Raw genomic sequence first — 19,901 nt, forward strand, 5'->3', positions numbered from 1 at the left:
CACCCAATGAAAGATCTAGGCCATCCGACCCTCCGCAGGCAATCCGAGAAGGGGCGCTGCCGGAGGAGTAAATAAGGCTTTATTTGGGTTTGGAAAGAGCAATGGGGATGGGGGAGGGGCAACTCCCCAAGCACTTCCCCCCCCCCTCCACGCGCCCGCTCCCCTCAACCTGCCTCGTCACCCCCAGCAACGCCCCCGGCCGCCCCGTCAGACCCACCCGCCCGGCTCTGGCTGAACGCTCTGTAGCCCCGCCCTAAGCCCGCCCCCTCCCGAGCGCTGCCTGAGCCCCGCCCCGCCCCGCCTCTTCCGGGTCTCTGCAGCAAGCGGCCGCGTTCCCGGCCGGAGCCTTTTTCCTGCCGCGCCGCCCGTCGCCGCCGCGTGCCGACCCTCCCTCCCCCCCCGCCGCTCGCGCCATGGCCTACCCGGCCGAGGACTACGACACCGAGGTAGCCGGCCAGCCGCGGCTCCAGGGAGTGCGGAGCGGCCGGGCGGGGGGCCTGACTCACGGCTGAGGGGCTCGGGGAAGGGCCTGCCAAGGGCCTGCGGGGAAGGGCCTGGCTTCCTCTCCTGACCCGGGCCCGCGGGGGGGGGGAGGGGAGAGGGTCCGTTGTGGGTCTGAGCTCCCCGTGGTGACACCCCCCTTTCTGTGTCTCGTTCGCCCCGCAGGACACCTACACGTACCAGGGTGACTATGACATGCACACAGGTGAGTCCTGCTGCCCGGCCGAGCCAGGGTGCCCGCGCATTGCCCTGCCCCTGCCCTCCCGGGGGGATGCCCCAGTTCCCACCCCCCCCACACACACCAGGGGTCCCTGACCGCCCGCATGCCCCTGAGCTGGAACTGGCACATGGGGGACATTCGTGTGACTCTCCAACGGGGCGGCGGGGGGCGGGGGGGGGAATCTCATCCCCGACCACTCTACCCTCCCCTTAGTGGTTTCCCTGCACTTTTGTGTGTGAGTAGTTGGTCAGAGACCTGGCATGGCTCTAAGTCAGTGGCTCTCAACCTTTCCAAACTACCTCTCCCCCTTTCAGGAGTCTGATTTGTCTTGTGTTCCCCCAAGTTACACCTCATGTAAAAACTACTTGCCTACAAAATCAGACTAAAAATACAGAAGTGTCACAGCATATTATTGCTGAAAAATTGCTCACTGTCTCATTTTTACAATACAAATATAAAATAATCAATTGGAATGTAAATATTGTACTTACATTTCAGTGTATAGTATATGCAGCAGTATAATCAAGTCATTGTATGAAATTTTAGTTTGTACTGACTTTGCTAGTGCTTTTTACATAGCCTGTTGTAAAATTAGGCAAATATCTAGATGAGTTGATGTGCACCCTGGAAGACCTCTGGTTGAGAACCACTGCTCTAAGAGGTGGGAATTCCCAGGGAAGGACCCTGACCAAGCAAGACACTTCCTGAAATGTTACTCAACTCTGTTTTGCTGTCTTGGTGCTGGAGTTGTCTTCATCTAAACTTGTGGCCAGCTGGTTTGGATCCCAGATACAGCCTGGTTGTGCTGTCTCTGGGCCTCTTTCCGAGCGGAGCTATGCTCCTAAATCATGTGCTGGATCACTGCTCTTCCACAGGAGACCCCAAACAGGATCTAGCCTATGAACGCCAATATGAGCAACAGACCTACCAGGTGATCCCTGAAGTGATCAAAAACTTCATCCAGTATTTTCATAAAACTGTTTCGGATCTGATTGACCAGAAGGTGTATGAGCTTCAGGCTAGCCGTGTCTCCAGTGATGTCATTGACCAGAAGGTGTATGAGATCCAAGATATCTATGAAAACAGGTACAAACCTATCCCTCCCAGAGTGGGAATTGCTGTTGTAACTGGTCCTGTGGGGTTTTTGTTGCTTTTATTAAAGGGCGCTCCAGTCAGTTGCTTTGATCCAAATTTGGACTTTATTTAAAATGTGGACTGGGGGTAGATTTGGATGTCTGAGAAGGAAGAGATCCTTTCACTTCTAGAGAGCTGGTTTGTCCCAAACCCAGGTTAGTAGTGATTGAAATTCATATCAAATGAGTCTCAATCCGGTTTCTAATGTGCATATCACAAAAAAGTACCCTCATTGGTGCTTACTAGCTCACTTGCTGATAACATCAACACCTGCCAAGGGTCAAAGAGGCCATGGAGTGTCTGACTCTTTTCTAGAGATGGTCCCTCCAGCCCATGACTAAGTCACACTGGCACAGGTGGTGTGTGAGACAAGCTTGCATTACTTCTCTGTGTTAAGGATAAAAGAGGACTTCAGTTTCCAGATCTATTGAACTGGTTTCTCTCATGTATAATAGACTCCTTTGGAAATCTGTGTGTGAAAATAGCTTTGATCTAACAAGGCATATCTTCAGGATTGGAAATCTTTAACTCCATCCCTCTTTCACTGATGAATGAATAGTTTAACTTGCAATCCCCTCTGCATGCGTTTTTTCACAGCTGGACCAAACTGACTGAAAGGTTCTTTAAGAACACTCCCTGGCCAGAGGCCGAGGCAATTGCACCACAGGTTGGAAACGGTAGGTATTTTCTTTTTTTGGAGGAAAGAGAAGCAAACTGCTTTACTTTGGAAAGAGATCAGCTGATGTCTCTGTTCTGTTCCTTCCTGTTACACATCTACTCATTAGTCGTAACTGACCCCTTTGGCACTCTGAGAGCAGACAGGCCAAGCATTGAATGAGATCTAGAGATCAAACTTTCTACCCTAAGAGTAGTCCTTCTGGCTATCGGAGCAAAAATTGCATGGGAGGAGTGCAGTCTGATCCTTTTGGTCAAGGCAGACACTGGATTTTGTCCAGCATTTTTTCCATTTTTCTCCTTCCCCACTCTGTGTGGCTGAGAATCCAGTCAGTTCAGAAGCAAGCTTTCTAAGCATCATATTGAGAAGTGGAAGTGCTATAAATGTGGTAAAATGTCAAGGGAGCTGTAAGTATCTCCTATGCAAAGAAAGCAATCTCATTCTTTTCTGTTGGAGCCTTCCCTGCTGATTTGCAGCTGGGCCCCAATATATCTTCACATTGTGCTGTGGCATAGATGCTGTCTTTGCTGGTTCTGTCTGTTTTCTCTCTCCTTCTGTCTTTTCTTTTTTCCTCTTATTTTGTTCTTTGCTTTCTGTTTATTTAGTTTTGTCCCCTTCCTTCCCAACACACCAGATTTCATTCTCCTCAAGATGAAGGTTGGCCGTTGCTGGTGTTTGGTAGGGCTGAGACATATGCTTTGGAGCTGAATTCTGTGGTGAGAGCTTCCCAATCTGAATGCTGTTCCTGTGGCCACCTGTTTCAGGAACTGCCAAAGAAGAATGATGGCAAAGTGGGCTTCAAAGAAATGTCCACTGCTTTATCCACAACAGCACATCTATCATTGGCAATGGGAGTGAATCCAAAGCCTTGCAGCTTTCCCTATGCTCTCTGATCCTTTCCTCTGTCCAGTGTCCCCAAGGTTGGGAAACAAGTTCTTAAATGTTTTCCCTACTCAAGCCCCATAGGGGGGCCCTCTTGCTCCCCTTTCCCTTATTGCAGCATGGGGAAGACTCCCAGTGTACCTGAAACGTCTGGCTATGTTGACCACTTGGCAAAATGTCTTCCAAATATCTAGTTCTGCCATCTCTTCCAGATGCTGTCTTCCTGATTCTGTACAAGGAGCTTTACTACAGACACATCTACGCCAAAGTCAGCGTGAGTATTTGCCTATGTGGTCCTGCTAATTACATGCAGGCTTCCCTATGGCTGTTCTGTAAAACTTGCCCTTTCCTCCCTCTGGACCACATTGTCTGTGATTCAGATAACTCCTGCAGAACAAATTTGTTCACACTTCTGATATGCTGCCATGAGGTCCTGATTGGATCTTGAGAAATTTGCGCAGGCTTATGGTTGGTAATGCCTCGTTTGAGTTCTGACATTTTAACACTTGATCTTCCATCCACTGCCAAGGCTCGTAATCTGGCTCTATTTCTTGCTAGTGATTACTAGCACAAAGTTCATAATAATTGGTTCACATAAGAAGGCAAGGTTTTTGAGAAGTCTATGATATAAATTAGGTAATGCCTCCTTGGGGCAGGAGCGGGGCAGTGGCAGTCTTTTTGTTCTGTTTGTGCAGTACTTAGCACAGTGAGGCCCTGGCCATGACTGGGGCTTCTAGGTGCTATGGTCATACAAATAAAAAATAACTACAAATGCCACCTGATTATTGTGGTGGGTGAATTAAGGAGAGAAGAGACAACCGAAAACAATTGGATTCTCTCCTTGACAGAGCTGTAATTCCAAGAGAAGTGTAGCTTGTTTTGTGGCTTTTTATTTAACTTTTACAATTGTCGGATGGCTGTAGGAAGCAGTGGAGTGGAGACTGGTGGTGGGGTGCTAGACTAAAAATGAGACTGATGTGCAAGAAATTGCAGCCTACCAGCATAGAGAGGTGTATTGTGAAAGAGGGTTCTGAATCCCCTAGTGGAGAAGGAAGATTGGGCAAAGTAAATGGTTCAAGGGGTAGAAACAGGAGGAAGAAGAGAGCTGAGATATAGGCAGGAATGAAGCTAATTGGAGGCTTGAAATGAATGCCAAAATAGGAAGATGGTCAGTTTATGGTTCAGAGATTGTGGAAAAGGGAGAAGATCTAGCTGCACTGTTTGAGTAGATTTAGAGAGGGGAGAAGCAGGGAGATTAGGAAAGAGATGTTGCATTAGCGTGAGACATGATCCAGGGATATACTAGTAGGAATAGATTGGGCAGGGGAGTAGATTTTACAGGTGTAGTAGCACAGTGATTCTCAAACTATGGCCTGTGGAGTTCTTAAAAATGAAATACTGAGGGATTGGGGTGTTGGGAAGGGGGTGCTTCCCTGACACGTTTGCTCATTTTATAAAGTGGTCAATAATGAAACACTTGAACCACTGTGAAGAGGAAGAATTGACAGGATTTGTCAAGAGCGTGCATGTGAAGGAAGGAGGACAGAGAGCTCTTTAAGATAATCTGAAGATCTTGAGTCTGGGTCGGGGTGGCCAACTGCGGCTCCAGAGCCACATGCGACTCTTCAGAAGTTAATATGCAGCTCCTTGTATAGGCACCGACTCCGGGGCTGGAGCTACAGGTGTCAACTTTCCAATGTGTGGTCACTCTTCAACCCCTGGTTCTGCCACAGGCCCTCCCCGCCCCCTCCCCTGCGCCTGCAGTGCCCTCGCTCTTCTCTCCTGCACGCCATGAAACAGCTGATCAGGAGGTGTGGGGAGGGAGGGGTAAGCACTGATCAGCGGGGCTGCCGATGCGTGGGAGGCGCTGGGAGTGGGGTGGGGGAGCTGATGGGGGGTGGGGGTGACGGCTGATCTATTACTGTGGCTCTTTGGCAATGTATATTGGTAAATTCTGGCTCCTTCTCAGGCTCAGGTTGGCCACCCCTGGTCTGGGTGGTGACAGGAGGATGTTTAGGAGGAAAGGGGAGAAGTTCTATTTGTGAGATGTTTAGTTTGGGAAAGCAGCAGGACCTCTGAAAGGAGTTCATTGCACATGAACAGTCAGACTGATTCTACTTGATAACCATAGTGTGCACTCATGGTCATGGTGGGGGGGTGTATGATGATGATGATGATTGGCCTGGTTGATTATAAAGACTTTGGCAGCTCAATCGTCAGTGAAAGAGTGTCTCAGCTACTCTAGAGTGTGACTGCACAAAAGGCATGAGGATAGCCCTGAACCCATTCCTGCCATGCTTGAGAGGCCCTCTGCAGTTAGCAGATAAGTGAAGCTAAGAAGACTATACTGACTTCCCCACTCTCTCTTCCATTTTCATTACAGGGTGGCCCCTCTCTGGAGCAGAGATTTGAATCTTATTACAACTACTGCAATCTCTTCAACTACATTCTGAGTGAGTCACTATGATCCACTTACTAGTGTGTGAATTTCTGGGGAGTGGGGGGAAGAACAGAAGCATGCTTGTTTATGGATTATAGAGGAAAGAATCCCATGGTCTTACTCAAGGAAAGAAATTGCTGAATTGATAGCACTTCACATTCATCCATCTGAAAACACACCAATTCCAAATCCCTCCACTAATCTGAACTGCTCTGAGCAAAAGGAGAGAATCAGCCTTCTTTAGGTCTGCAAACGGTAGGTGAGTTATTGGAGGTGTCTTCTCCTTTTGCACTGGGGTGGAGGTTGGGGGGTGAGTGGAGCTGTGAGCAAATGGAGAGAAAGATAAATGTTTTCTGTACCTTTTCAGGTTGGAGACCCATTATTCGAAGTCACATTTTGTGATCCCCTTGCACTTATTACTCTCTAGTAAATGTATCAATAACAATGCTATGCCTATTTATCCATTTGTGGTTAGAGAGGCTGATAGAGAATACTTGACCTTGAAGGGGAATAGTCGCGTGGGAGGAAAGAGGGGAGTGAGATTTTCTTTGATTTAGATTGTATTAAGTTTTCAGTGCCTCACAACCCCCTGATTGTCCCCTGTCTCCCTTGTGGGGGTCAGAACCCACCAGTTGAGAAATACTGCTGTAGAGTATTTAATAAGCAGACTTGAAAAGCTGGTCTTTTAAGTCAAGAAGCCCTTGCTGTGTTTTCCTCAAATGAGGAGGCAGTGGGTGCGACCAGAGCTATTGCATCATCTCTCTGTTGGGGACCTCACTCAATGGGAAAATTCTGCTCTGTCTCCACCCTTGAAGGGGAAAGTTACAGTGATGCCCATATTTTCCCCTACAGCTTCATGTCACTGTCATCCTACCTCTTGATTGTGGGTAAAAGCTTGTGTTTTTCTCCTACAGATGCTGATGGCCCTGCTCCTCTGGAACTACCCAACCAGTGGCTGTGGGATATCATTGATGAATTCATCTACCAGGTACATGGCCTGCTGCTGGGGCTTCTGGCAGCATAGGTGCTTAAGGCTGTTCAGTTCTCCATCATTCCCCCTTCCATTTCATGTGATTCCTGTAGCTGAGATCTCCCAATATGCAGAGTATCCAAGGGAGTACTCGGATTTGAGGTCCATAGGAAGTAAAGACCTTAACCTTTTCTCTAATTATAACAATTCCTTCACGTTATTGGAGGATATTTGGGGAACTGTGGCATTTTACCCATATTTCCATTTCAAGTTCCTGCATCCTGACCTGTTTCTGTAAAGTGCATCTTCTCTGTCCCCAGCTCTCCCACATCTAAATGATGGGAAGCTGCCTGGCTAAAATCATCTAGTGTTACAAAGCACTTATTAGAATGTTTGTCCACCCTAGCTGACCAGTGCAGGATTGTTTTCTATATATTGTATTTTTTCCACCTTCAGATTTCTCATTTGATGGTGCCTGTACCACTTCTATTTGGAATAATCTCCAAGTCCAAACATACAGAGCAATATAACTAGTCCACAGACTGAGATCTTGCTGTCAGGAAACATTTCCTGATACCAGCTGAAATATCCCTTATTTTCCCCTTCCATCAGTCCACCCTCCCAGATCTTAAATTACTTTTGTCTCTCTGAATTCCCTTCTGTTTGATGTCTTGGTGTGAAGATGTCTGGCACTGATCACACTATTCCAGGTGTTATCTTGTCAAGTGCATATGGAGACGGACTGTCATCTCCTTGCTGTGTGAAACGATGCCTCTGTGTGTGTATGTGAGCCACTTTCTCGCTGCCACTTCAGTCATGTCTAATTGTCAGTCCTTCACCCACCCCTTGGGTCCTTAGTGATGCTGCTTTGTAGGTTTTCCCTCATGCTGAGTATCTGCGTCACATTAGTCTTGGCCTAGGTGCATTACGTTTGTATAACTTGTCCTCTTGACCTGCCAAGTAATAACGCATATTAAGGTGCTGTTGGGACCTGTGGCTTCCAGTACTTCAGTCATATGATAGAACCATAAGGCTGGTGTTTAGATGAGCTTTTCTGTGCTAGCTTCTTATCTGCTTGTCCCATAGTTCCAGTCGTTCAGCCAGTACCGCTGCAAAACAGCCAAGAAGTCTGAAGAAGAAATTGATTTCCTTCGGTCAAACCCCAAGATCTGGAATGTCCACAGTGTCCTCAATGTGCTGCACTCCCTGGTGGACAAGTCCAACATCAACCGACAGCTAGAGGTCTACACCAGTGGAGGTGAGGGGTCAGGGTTCCCGAGTATGCAGTCCTGGCCAAGAGGAGTGATCAAAGGGAAAGGGAGATTAGGAATGGGATGCAAAGTCTTTCTCCTTGAAGTTACTGGTTCTAGTCTGGGGTGGAAGTGACTGGGGACTGTTCTGCAAAATGAGCTGAGGTGTCTCAAGTGTATTTACCAAAAACCCAACCCATCACAGGTGACAGTAGTTGGTAGCCTCAGCTTGGAGGCCTATGATTGAGTGGGCCTGAGATATAACTCCCTTCTCGTCCAAATGCATGTGGTAGGTTGGTGTATGCTTACACTGCTGCTGTCTGTGCTGAGGAGAGAAGGCTTCAAACTCCAATGCTGTCAGTCCTGCACTTCTTACCTGCACCAAACTCATTCTATAAATAGGTAAAAGCAGGCAATGGGTAGTTGCTGTCCGGGCTCTTCAAGTTGAGCTGTCTGTGCCCCAAGTAAAGCTCTGAGAATGCAGATGTACCATTAGAGTGCTGTTCTTTGCTGCATGGATGAGATTGCAACGTTTTAAAGATTGGGACAAATCCTTGTTTAACGCCCGTTGACTTCCTATTGGTTTAATTGGCAGTTGAACTAAACCCTTAATTCTGGCAAGTGTTACCATGGGAAGGGATAATTATTTGAGGTTGATTGGGAAACAGTTTGGGAGGAGTGCTGAAGGCTGCATCTCCTGACTTACCCACCCCTCTGATGTCCAGGGGGCCGAGGTAGTTGAGTTGTGGGGAGAGAGCCCATTTTCCCCCTGTAGAAAGTGTGACACTTCCTCTCTTTCCAGGTGATCCTGAGAGCGTGGCTGGAGAGTACGGTCGTCACTCCCTCTATAAGATGTTGGGCTACTTCAGTCTTGTGGGGCTACTGCGCCTCCATTCACTGCTGGGGGATTACTACCAAGCCATCAAGGTTCTGGAGAACATTGAGCTCAACAAGAAGGTAATAAGCCACAGCTCTTAAATGCTCCCTTCTGGGTTTAAAATGCCTTTATTTGAAAGGGCAGCAAATGCTATCTAAAGGCGTGGGGCCCCCGATCATCACAATGAACTGCCCAACTATGGAGCTATTCATTCCTGCTCTAAATGTCAGGTGGGGGTGTCGACTTCCACCCTCACATGGGGCTGTAATCACAGCATAATGTAACACTTAATGCAAATCCTACACACATAGCTGTCCCCTGATGTTCTAGCATGTATACGTGTTCTTGGGGGTGTGCTTTCTAGGGTACTGGGTGCAATTCCATGCTGAGGGGAATGTTGATTGAAGTATCATATGCTAAAGTGATGTTGCTGTGCTAGTTAGCTGGACTAGATAGTGTCCTTTAACAGTATGGCACCCTGGTCCTGTCTTGGTTAGCAGGTGCTTCCCTTACCCCCAGCCCTGCTGGTACCAACCATTCTACCCCACATATCTAATGCTTATTCTAGGACCATGGACCCCCTGTGATAATTGTGATTGATTGCAGTCCAGCTGCAACATCAGAGTGGTCACTGGACTGGTCTGGAGCTCTGCATGTTATCCATCTGTGTGCTTGTATGCGGGGGTGGAATGGGCTACTTTAACCGCTTGCTGTGGAGGGACTGCAAACACCCTGCAATGTATGGAATTTTATCAACTGAGCCTGAAGCCTATTACTGGTGGGAAGGCATGGGATGTGTTTAGTGTGAGACACAGGTAAAATTAGCATGTATGGGATGAAATGAAGATAAATTTTAGGCTGAATATTGTGGGGGGAATACCCAACAGTGGTGTCTGTTAGCTTGTAATAATCTGTCATGGGAAGGAGAGAACTTTTAAACACTAGCCTGGACAAGAAGAGATGAACATAGTGCTGGCAACCATCCTCCATTGCCAGGGAGATGGAAATGATCTGTTAGATCATCCAGTCTGCTATGATAGCTTTCTCACTTCCCTGTACAGGAAACACTGAGGGCAGCAGGTCAACCCTCTCCTTTCTCTGTGGTAGGACTGGTTTGGAGACTGATGGAGATGGGCTCCCTGAAGGAAAGAAGTGCTAAAGGTTGTTGTGGGAGATGTCTTTTCTAACTTTACATGTTTGTGTGTCTCTTCCTCTCCAGAGCATGTATTCCCGGGTGCCAGAGTGCCAAGTCACCACCTATTACTACGTGGGCTTTGCATACCTTATGATGCGGCGTTACCAGGATGCCATCCGTGTCTTTGCCAACATTCTCCTTTACATCCAGAGGACAAAGAGCATGTTCCAGAGGACTACCTACAAGTATGAAATGGTAAGGGGAGCGAGGGCAGTGCACTATCCTTCTCTTACAATCTTTGACCTTTCTGCTGCTGTTGATAACTTCCTCCATAACCTTCTGTCCGCCCTTGGCTTGTGTGGTAATGTTTTCTCAGCATCTCCTTGGGTGAGTCGTCATCCTTCCCAGTCCCACAGAGTTTGATCCATAGCCCCTCCTTCTCCCTCTACATCCTATTTCTGGGCAACCATATCCACTTATATATTTTCAGTGCCATCTTCTTGCTGACAGTTCACCAGTCTCTGTCTCCATTCCATGATCTGTTTCTCTCCATCCAGTCTTGCATTTCGACCTGTGTCACTGACTGTTAGAACCAAGCACCTCACTTTCGTCTTCATTTCTTCTCTCCTGTTCTTTCACGGTTCACACCACCAGGTTCTGTATCCTGATGGATCATTTGACTCCTCACATGTCCAGATCCTACTGTTTCTGATTCCATGACACTTCAAAGATTTGGCTTTTTCTTTCTAGCCAAAGAGCTAACCCCGTCCTCCCCACAGCCTGACTCCCCTTTCAGCTACTGCAGTCACCTCCTTGCTGGCCTCCCTGGTCCCCCACCATGTGCATTCAGAATGTGACCGCTAAAATAGTCCTCCTTGCGTATTGATCTAAACTTGTCCCCTGGCTCTCTGTTCCACCCACCATCGGTTTTTAAATATATCCTCCCCTTCAGGGCCCTTTACAACTCTGCCTACGTTTATGTATCTGACCTTGTCTTTTATCACATCATTCCTGCCCCCTCTGCTTTGCCACTGGTGCCAGGCTTGCTGTCCTAGTTGTCTGCTTCTTCCATAACCATCTCCAAGGTGCCCCTTTCTCCTGCTACACCTCAATTCTGGTCTGCCAAGCCAATACCAACTCCTCCTTCAAGCCCCCTCCTTTAGACTCTGCTTTTCCACAGTGCATACAACAACTAAGTGAATGGTAGGTATTGAAAGGGAGATCTGTGTACTACCAATAGATGCATGTGTCTAAACTGATTAACCAGGTGAGCATTAGCAGCATTTCTGTAACTCATGTCTTAACTCATGCCTTCCCCTCCTATTTACCCCATGCTCACCACATGGTGTCCCAGATTATAAATGCTTTGGGGAAAGGGCATGTCTCTGTACAGTGTGGTACCGAGCTCTCTCCTGGGCACTGTAAAATAACAGTGGAGGGATGGCTTCTAATGACTGTCTTCTCTATCTCAGATTAACAAGCAGAATGAGCAGATGCATGCCCTTCTGGCCATTGCTCTCACCATGTACCCCATGCGAATAGATGAGAGCATCCACCTGCAGCTGAGGGAAAAGTATGGGGACAAGATGCTGCGCATGCAGAAGGGTGACCCACAGGTGTATGAGGAGCTCTTCAGCTATGCCTGCCCCAAATTCCTCTCCCCTGTGGTCCCCAACTATGACAATGTGCATCCCAACTACCACAAGGAGCCCTTCCTGCAGCAGCTGAAGGTATTTGCAGATGAGGTGCAGCAGCAGGCCCAGCTGTCCACCATCCGCAGCTTCCTGAAGCTCTACACCACTATGCCTGTGGCCAAGCTGGCTGGCTTCTTGGACCTCACGGAGCAGGAGTTTCGCATCCAGCTGCTGGTCTTCAAACACAAGATGAAGAACCTGGTCTGGACCAGCGGCATCTCAGCCCTGGATGGGGAGTTCCAGTCAGCCTCCGAGGTTGACTTCTACATTGACAAGGTCAGTCTCTCTCTTTCCCTTTCCCTCTGTCTCAGGCATGAAAAACCGTGATCAGAAATTCTTGCCAATCTCCGGAGTACGTGCCTTCTCTCCTCATTTCATATTCTTAATTGGGAACTCATTCCCAGAGGTGGTTCAAAGTGCTGCTGTGAAGCCAGAATCCTGCTGTTCAACAGCATCATTAATGGAGAAGTGGTAGTGCCAGGAGCATGTGCCTGGGCAGGCTCTTGGCCAACCTTTAGGCCTGTGCCACTAGAAGCACATCAGACCTATTGGCCTGAGTAAACAGGCTCCAAATACTCCTCTCCATGTCACTGATCCTGGGCAGGAAATGTTCAATAATAGCTCGAGACTTCAATTTAAATGCAGTGTCTAGCATTGTCAGCTTTTAGCACCTCCCCTGCCCATCTCATTTCCCCACCATGTGGGAGTCTTGCTTGGCCACGCTGCTGCTAAAGCCTTCAACTCGGCCCACCCTCAGCTCTTAGCTAGCGCCTGCTCTGCTGGAAATCCAGACCCAAAGAATGATCAGACTCCAGCCTGTCCCTGAAAGTCAAGGCCAGCAGGTGCGCACAGGGAGGAGAAAAGAGTCCTCCCTGCTTAGTGAGGGCCTCCAGGTACATTGCCACTTGACTCTTCAGAGAAGGTCTCTGTCCCCCCCACACACCTGAATCATGTCAGGGAGCCTGGTGGATAGAAAGGATTGCTGCTTCTAGCCTCTTGGACCTTGAGGTGGTCTGCTTCCTGCAAGGCCTGGTTCTTGCTTTGCCTGTCCCACCCACCCAAACCAAGTGGAACTGCCATTGACTCCCTAGCATTGCAGAAACATTAGCAGAAGCCCTGCTCCTTTGCTGCTGCTAGAGGGAGGCAGAAAGTGAACCAGACCTTGCAGGGGAAAGCTACCCTGAAAGGCCCAAGAGCTGGGATGGGGAGCCTCCACCATCAAATTGGTCATCAGGGCTGAATGGAGACAAGGCCACAGGAAGTTAAAACGTTGTGGACTTGGATTCCATTTGCAAGAGTAAACAAGAGCCTACCCCAAAAGAAAAATTTAAATTAGAGTGCTGTGGCTTAATTCTGGGCTCTATCTGTTGACTAGTGCAGCTGAGGGGTGTCTCTGACACTGATCTCAGGCCTCAGTGGGTCATTTCCCCCAGTAAGGCTGCTGTATACCCAAGAATTAACTCTGCTCCTTTCCTGATTGCTCCATATTCTCTTGGCAGGACATGATCCATATTGCAGACACAAAGGTTGCTCGGCGCTATGGGGACTTCTTCATCCGCCAGATCCACAAATTTGAGGAGGTGAGCTCTGGGTAACTAGGGCAGGGGACTCTGAATAATCCCTGATGGGGAGTCTGGGGAAGGTCTAGGACTAGTGGGAGAGATGCCTGTGTGGGTACGGGTGCTTCTGTGAGACCAGATCAAACAGCTGGAATGTTTCTATTCAGTGACTCACCAAAGCCATCGGGAAGGATTGCAGGAACCCCCCTTTGAGCCTAACAAAGCCTGTATTCTAAACAGCCAGCTGGTGACCTTTGGGGGAAGGATGTGCTTCTCCTTTGTGGCCCAGCATAACCACTGTCCTGGTTGCAAAATGGGAGCAGGGAGGGATTAGGTTAACTCATTTAGTGGTGCCAACAGGGAGGGTAGAGTTAATCTGCTCTGTCTGGTGAAGAGACAACTTTAAGCTATTCCCTGGGGTATCTACCTGTGATGTGTTCTCCTCCCCCATCCTGATATGTTTTGCTGCCACCTTGTGAGGGCTCAGTTGTCCTTAGATGAGTGTAAAGGATTTCCATTAGTAACACCAGTGGGAATTCATTACGGCCACCATTCTATGTAGGGCAGAAGGGACCCTTCTGAAGGCCTTGGGACCCTGCTCCAGCAGCTTTATAGGATGCCCCTGCCCTTTCTTGCTGCTGGATGCTCGGCAAGGAGGAACATACTGTCTCTGCCCCATTTTTCCAGCAGGGGCCACTGCAGGACCGGTCATATCCAAGTGCTCACTGCAGAGAGAAAGTAAATTTTCTGTGATAGAAGCAGGTCACCCCATTCCTTGCCCTATCGTTTACTGAAAACACTTATACCCTCTTGTCCTGGATCTCCCCTGTTGTGGGGTGGGGAGGTTTTTACTATTTTTTTCTCCTTACTGTGGACTACGCTTACTACTGCCTCAGGGCATTTGCACAGTTGAGTGTGGGAGTGTTTGGGAAGGTGTGCTTGTGAGAGCCCCAGCAGTGAGGGTTTTCCTGAACTCCCCTCTCTGTAACAGGCTGCTTCTTTTCTTCCAGCTGAATCGAACTCTGAAGAAGATGGGCCAGAGACCCTGAAACATCTGCTCATATTGTCACTGTCACCAGGCTGACCAGCAATGTGGAAGGGGAGGGGAAATTATTCTATTTGCTGTGGGAGAGGGGAGTTGAGGATTGTGGCATTTCTGGAATCTCCTGTGGCACTGACATTTCTTACTTTGCTAAGCAGGTTGCTCAGATCACACCACCAAACAAAGGACTGAGATAATCTAATAAACAATTAAAATCTCCCCTGTGTTTTCAGTATCAGATACAATAACTTCTTTTTGGGAGAAGGTGGTTGCGTTCTGGGGGCAGTTGCTACCAGTATGCTCTCTTTTTTCAGTCTGTCTGGGTAACAAGGATGGGGAACAGACCCCTTTCCCACTTTCTAAAACTCTATGGACACTGTGGACCCAGAAGACTGTTGGGTTGATTGACAGGCAGGGAGAATGCTAGCAGTCACGCAGATGGGGGCTGGAGGACGTTACAAACCAAATTGGTCATCCATTCTCTCTCATCTATTCCCCTCTTGAATTTAAACTGAGCTGCCAGTGACTTTGTTAAAAAGTTGATCTTTTTTTTGCTGCTTTGAGGTAAAAAGGCCTGACAGCTGGTTGAGGGTTTTTAAAGGAAGGGGATTCTGCTTATTTTTACCTCAGAAATATCAGGGATGTTAAGTCTGCTCTTCTGACCAGATCTGGTTTTGCTGGAGACTCAGCTGGTGGTCTTGCAGACAGTGTGTGGTGTGAGCACTCAAACCTTAATGGAAGGGCTGGAGTGAGACTTCCTCTCTCCCAAACCTTCACAGGGGTATGGGGAGGGATTTTGCTAATACCAATTAACAGTTTTATTTTGATTAAATCTCTTCTCAACGTTTTGACCTGTGTCAGTTTCTCTAGTTCTCCAATCACCAGTGCATTCCCCCCCAGGCTAGACAAGACCTAAATTTCTGATGTGAAAAACCAGTAGAAAAGCAATTTTTGTATAGAAACCTCTTGGGCATTATTTGAATGGGCTAATGAAGCAAAAAGGGGCCAGCCCCAATTTTTTTCTGCTTGCAGACAATCTTTAAATAGTTCTGAATATCTGAGAGGAAGCAGCAAATGTGAGGGGAAGGCCTTTGAGTGATCAGAAAGCATGTGCCATATATACCAATTGTTAGTACCCATCCCTTTCAGCTGAGAGGGTCTTTAGAGTCAGGCTTTGGAGTTTCTCTCCCTATTTTTTGTTTAATTAGTGTTCTGGAATAATTAGACTTCATTTTTGTGCCTTATAAGCATGTTGACTGAGTACTAGGCACTGTCCAAATATAAGCTGCACTTTCTGTGCCAAAGGGGTCACTCTGAGAAGACAGGCAATTTAGCAAGAGTGGATGGGTGGGAGAGGAGATTTTATCAGGCATTTGTTCTGGTCCTCTTCCTAGCTGCTATTAGTTGGCATTTTCTTGTAGGCATCACACTACAACTGGGTCTTGAGGGATTCAAGGAGGAGATGGTAGAGATCTCATGGCCTAGCACAGGGAAGGTGCATCACTGCATGAGTGGCTGGGGGGAAGATCATGAGGCTGGCGGTGTTGACAGGGTACGTCTACCACAAGTAGCAAAGTAATTATAGCAGCAAATATGCCCCTTCCATGATCACTCGTACACAGCATCCAACACTAACACCTTTCTCAAAACGGGCTAAGCTAGAACAGTGAAGTTACTGAGCTACTCTTATTTGTCCAAAAAGTGTAATGGACTCTCAACATCCATCTGGCCAGCAGCCAGCTACAGTGGACAGCAGCAAACTTGTTTCAACATCTCTTCTGCAGGGAGACATCTAGTAGGGAAGTACCTCTGCTTAGAGTTGCAAATGAATGCATTACTTGTTTCCTGTAAGGCAAGAGTGCTGCCAGTAGGACCCAGTCTACTCTTAATCTGTCACGGGTATGTTAGGATTATAGACACTTTAATTGCATATATGCCATTTTAAACCTTAAATAATTAGTCACATGTATTGTTCTCAGATAGTCAAATATGCCAGTTCCTCAGCTTGCATCTGTCAAAAGATTTCCTTTGCTGCATATAATACATGTTAATGCACTTGCAGCTGGTATGACTGGCTCTGTGCCCTGGGGGAGAGGCTGTGAAAGATTAACTGATGGGGGCTGGCTTTGTGGAAAGAAGCCAAAGGTGCTGCAGTCCTTGCAATAGGGTGGAAAGATGGGCTCAGCTAGATGCGGTGCCTGGCACTGGCTGAAACTGGAGAAATGCTGGGCATTCAGCAGCAGTCACCCTGTAGGAATGTCACTAATGCTGTTCCGGAGGGAGGGGAGAGGGTTTTGTTATAATCCCTACTTCCAGCCTCATCTGAGGGGGCAGAGTGTGACTGGGAGTCAGAGTCCCCTCTGGCAGTGCTGGCCAAAGTGGTTCTGATCAATGGGCCATCAGCACAGGTTGCTGCCATTAATGACTTGTGGCAGTGAAGGAGGTGGTCCTACTTCAAGCATAGAGCCTGGCAAAGAGGAAAATCCAGCTGAAGAAACTTTTCCAGTTCTGATTGAGTGTGTCATCCACATTCACCACCAACTGTACCGTGGGGCAGATACTGCCTAGACAATGCCAACCTTCAGCTGGATTGTGGTGTTGAACCGTCAGTACTGTCATACAAAAAATATTCTTAAAGCAAAAGGTGACTCCTCCCCTTCCCCTATGCCATGTCATTTCAAGATACCTGCTCAGCAATTTTCCCTGTTCTTCTAGTTGGGTCCTGGCAGATACACAAGTATTTAAAAGGTGTACACACTGAAGAGGAAAGTGGAGTTTTAGCATGGTCTAATGGGATGAAACTGAGCTAGGGTAGATGTAGGGAATGAGTGTTAGCACAGAATGCGATAACTCATCTCAGCAACATCAGCTACTGCGAACACACTGCAGCTGTCCTCTGCTTCCTCCACGGGCTACCCATGGAAGACCGTGTCCAGTTCAAGACCTTAGCCCTTCTCTTCAAAGCATTCAATTACAGTTGGGTGAATACATGATTTGTCAGTTTGGTGGCAGTTCTGAAAAAATATTGGTTTGGGTCTAACTGAATTTGAAAAAGGCCATTTTGGGTTGAATGAAATGTTTGGTCTGAAACATCTTGGGCAGAGTGCTTTTAAAAGGATAGATTCACAAACCAAGAGGAGGTAGTGCAGCCACCACCTCCTTTACAAGCTTTAGAGCATTTAGGGGTAAGGGCAGTCAGCGGGGTTGTGGGAGACTTGGGTTCAGTTTTCCCCTCTGTCTGACATGGAGAATGGATTTAAACGTGGGGTCTCCCACATTGCAGACGTGTACCCTAGCCACTGGGCTTCATTCTCACCTGTTGAAGCTGCTCCACTTTGTATAACTCATTATATAGTAGGCCAGAGAGACTGCCTCTATAGCCTGGTGGTTTGGGTACTCACCTCTGGGAGATGGGAAGCCCAACTTCAAATCTTGCTCTTATTATTTATACCCAGTGGAAGAGCTTCAACAGTAGAGACTGAGAAAGGCCCACACCAGAATAGCCCATAGCACACTCCTGCGGTGTGGGAGAGTGAAGTTTAAAAACTGTCTCCATCTTAGGCAGAGGGCGGAATTGAACCTGGACCTTCCACACCCCACCCGAGTGTGCTACCCACAGACCTGAGCTTTTACAGGAGGAGGTAGCATCACCTACTCCAGCTGTTGTGTGAAATGGCACCTCGGTTCCCAAAAAGAATTTTTGGCTGAAACTATTCAGCAAATTTGTATCAACTCCATGCATTTTTTTGGCTAATTTACTGTTTGCTGGGGGAAAAAAAAAGAAAACAAAAAGAGTTGGCCAGGCTACCATAGCTCAGAGACCAAGACTACAGTCAATTGCTCTGCTCCTTAGCAATAACAAAACTGCCTGCAGCAAGAGTGCAGTTTGTGCAGAGCTTTCTCAGCTGCTAATTCAAGAGTCGGACCAAACTTCCACAGGAACTAAGAATTATCACAAACATCACCACCTTCCGCTCCAAGTGCGGAGCCCCCTTCTTTGATCTTGCATTTACCAATCTAAATATATAATACAGTGTACGTACACATTTAAAATATCCCCACACCATTTCCTCCTAGGGAGTGGAGGAGAGACAGGAAGAACCACAGTGAGAGATGTTAGTCACGTTGCTTAATGCACTCCTGGAAGATGTTCCGATACCTCAGTGATGAGGGCTGTACAAGAGCCAGGACAGAACATCAGGAAGCATTTACCAACAGTGCAGTCTATTAGACTGTGGAATAGTATCTCCAGAAAAGCTGGAAGCTCCACCATTTGGGCAATTTAAAACAAGATGGGACAGAGCTCTGCAGAGTATATTGCAGTTAATAATCCTGGGCTGGGCAGAGGTGACAGAGATGATGTGATCCAGTATGCAACCCCATGCTCTGAGAAAAGGAGTACTTGTGGCACCTTAGAGACTAACCAATTTATTTGAGCATGAGCTTTCGTGAGCTACAGCTCACTTCATCGGATGCATACCGTGGAAACTGCAGCAGACTTTATATACACACAGAGAATATGAAACAATACCTCCTCCCAGCCCACTGTCCTGCTGGTAATAGCTTATCTAAAGTGATCATCAGGTTGGGCCATTTCCAGCACAAATCCAGGTTTTCTCACCCTCCACCCCCCCACACAAATTCACTCTCCTGCTGGTGATAGCCCATCCAAAGTGACAACTCTTTACACAATGTGCATGACAATCAAGTTGGGCCATTTCCTGCACAAATCCAGGTTCTCTCACCCCCTCACCCCCCTCCCAAAAACCACACACACAAACTCACTCTGCTGCTGGTAATAGCTCATCCAAACTGACCACTCTCCAAGATTAAATCCAAATGGGCTGAGAGGAGGTATTGTTTCATATTCTCTGTGTGTATATAAAGTCTGCTGCAGTTTCCACGGTATGCATCCGATGAAGTGAGCTGTAGCTCACGAAAGCTCATGCTCAAATAAATTGGTTAGTCTCTAAGGTGCCACAAGTACTCCTTTTCTTTTTGCGAATACAGACTAACACGGCTGTTACTCTGAAACCCATGCTCTGAGTGTCCCAATGTTTGCCAGAAACTGGGAATGGGCAACAGGGGATGGATCATTTGATGACTGCCTGTTCTGTTCATTCCCTCTGAAGCACCTGGCATTGGCTACTGTCTGAAGACAGGATACTGGACTAGACGGATCTTTGTTCTGACTCAGTTGGCCATTCTTATGTTCATTCCCATCTCAGATTCCTATAGAGTGCTGTGGATTGGATAAAATGACAAAAAGCTCATGGCTCCTCATTCCTGAGACTGGTGTGTAGCTATACTAAGGGGTCAGACAGTATATGAACGGAGGACAGCCAAGAGACAGAATAAACTCTCCCCCTCCCACCCCCAACGAGGGGGACTATTGTCTTCTGATGTCTGTCTCTTCACACTGACGTTTTGAAGGTCAGGAGCTGTGTTTACAGTTTCAGCATGGGATCTGTTTGCATTAATTTGAGCCTGAGGGCTGCATGGCATTCCTTTGGTGGAATTC

The 19,901-nt window shown here is 47.6% G+C and overlaps 1 protein-coding gene across 2 annotated transcripts; it reads left to right on the forward strand.

Annotated features, from left to right (window-relative positions):
- The first annotated feature begins 316 nt into the window (after window positions 1-316).
- On the forward strand, window positions 317-14,599 carry EIF3L (eukaryotic translation initiation factor 3 subunit L). Of its 2 annotated transcripts, XM_073325875.2 has the most exons (13): window positions 317-446; window positions 667-706; window positions 1,597-1,807; window positions 2,453-2,532; window positions 3,626-3,687; window positions 5,797-5,866; window positions 6,768-6,841; window positions 7,910-8,081; window positions 8,876-9,030; window positions 10,170-10,340; window positions 11,558-12,055; window positions 13,279-13,359; window positions 14,349-14,599. In XM_073325875.2, exons 1-13 carry the CDS (start codon window positions 414-416, stop codon window positions 14,385-14,387), a joined length of 1,686 nt encoding a protein of 561 aa, XP_073181976.1. In that variant the 5' UTR covers window positions 317-413; the 3' UTR covers window positions 14,388-14,599. The 2 variants fall into 2 exon arrangements, with proteins under 2 accessions (XP_073181976.1, XP_073181985.1); XM_073325884.1 differs by lacking the exons at window positions 317-446; window positions 667-706; window positions 2,453-2,532 and having other exon boundaries at window positions 1,645-1,807.
- Window positions 14,600-19,901: the final 5,302 nt, after the last annotated feature.

The sequence above is a fragment of the Lepidochelys kempii genome, chromosome 1 (genome assembly GCF_965140285.1).
Source record: "Lepidochelys kempii isolate rLepKem1 chromosome 1, rLepKem1.hap1, whole genome shotgun sequence".
NCBI classification, from domain to species: Eukaryota; Metazoa; Chordata; order Testudines; family Cheloniidae; genus Lepidochelys; species Lepidochelys kempii.

Coding starts and splice junctions, on each gene's coding strand:
- EIF3L (XM_073325875.2), top strand. CDS start 414: ATGGCCTACCCGGCCGAGGACTACGACACCGAG. Junction 1,808..2,452: donor CAAGATATCTATGAAAACAG/GTACAAACCTAT, acceptor GTTTTTTCACAG/CTGGACCAAACTGACTGAAA. Junction 2,533..3,625: donor TGCACCACAGGTTGGAAACG/GTAGGTATTTTC, acceptor CATCTCTTCCAG/ATGCTGTCTTCCTGATTCTG.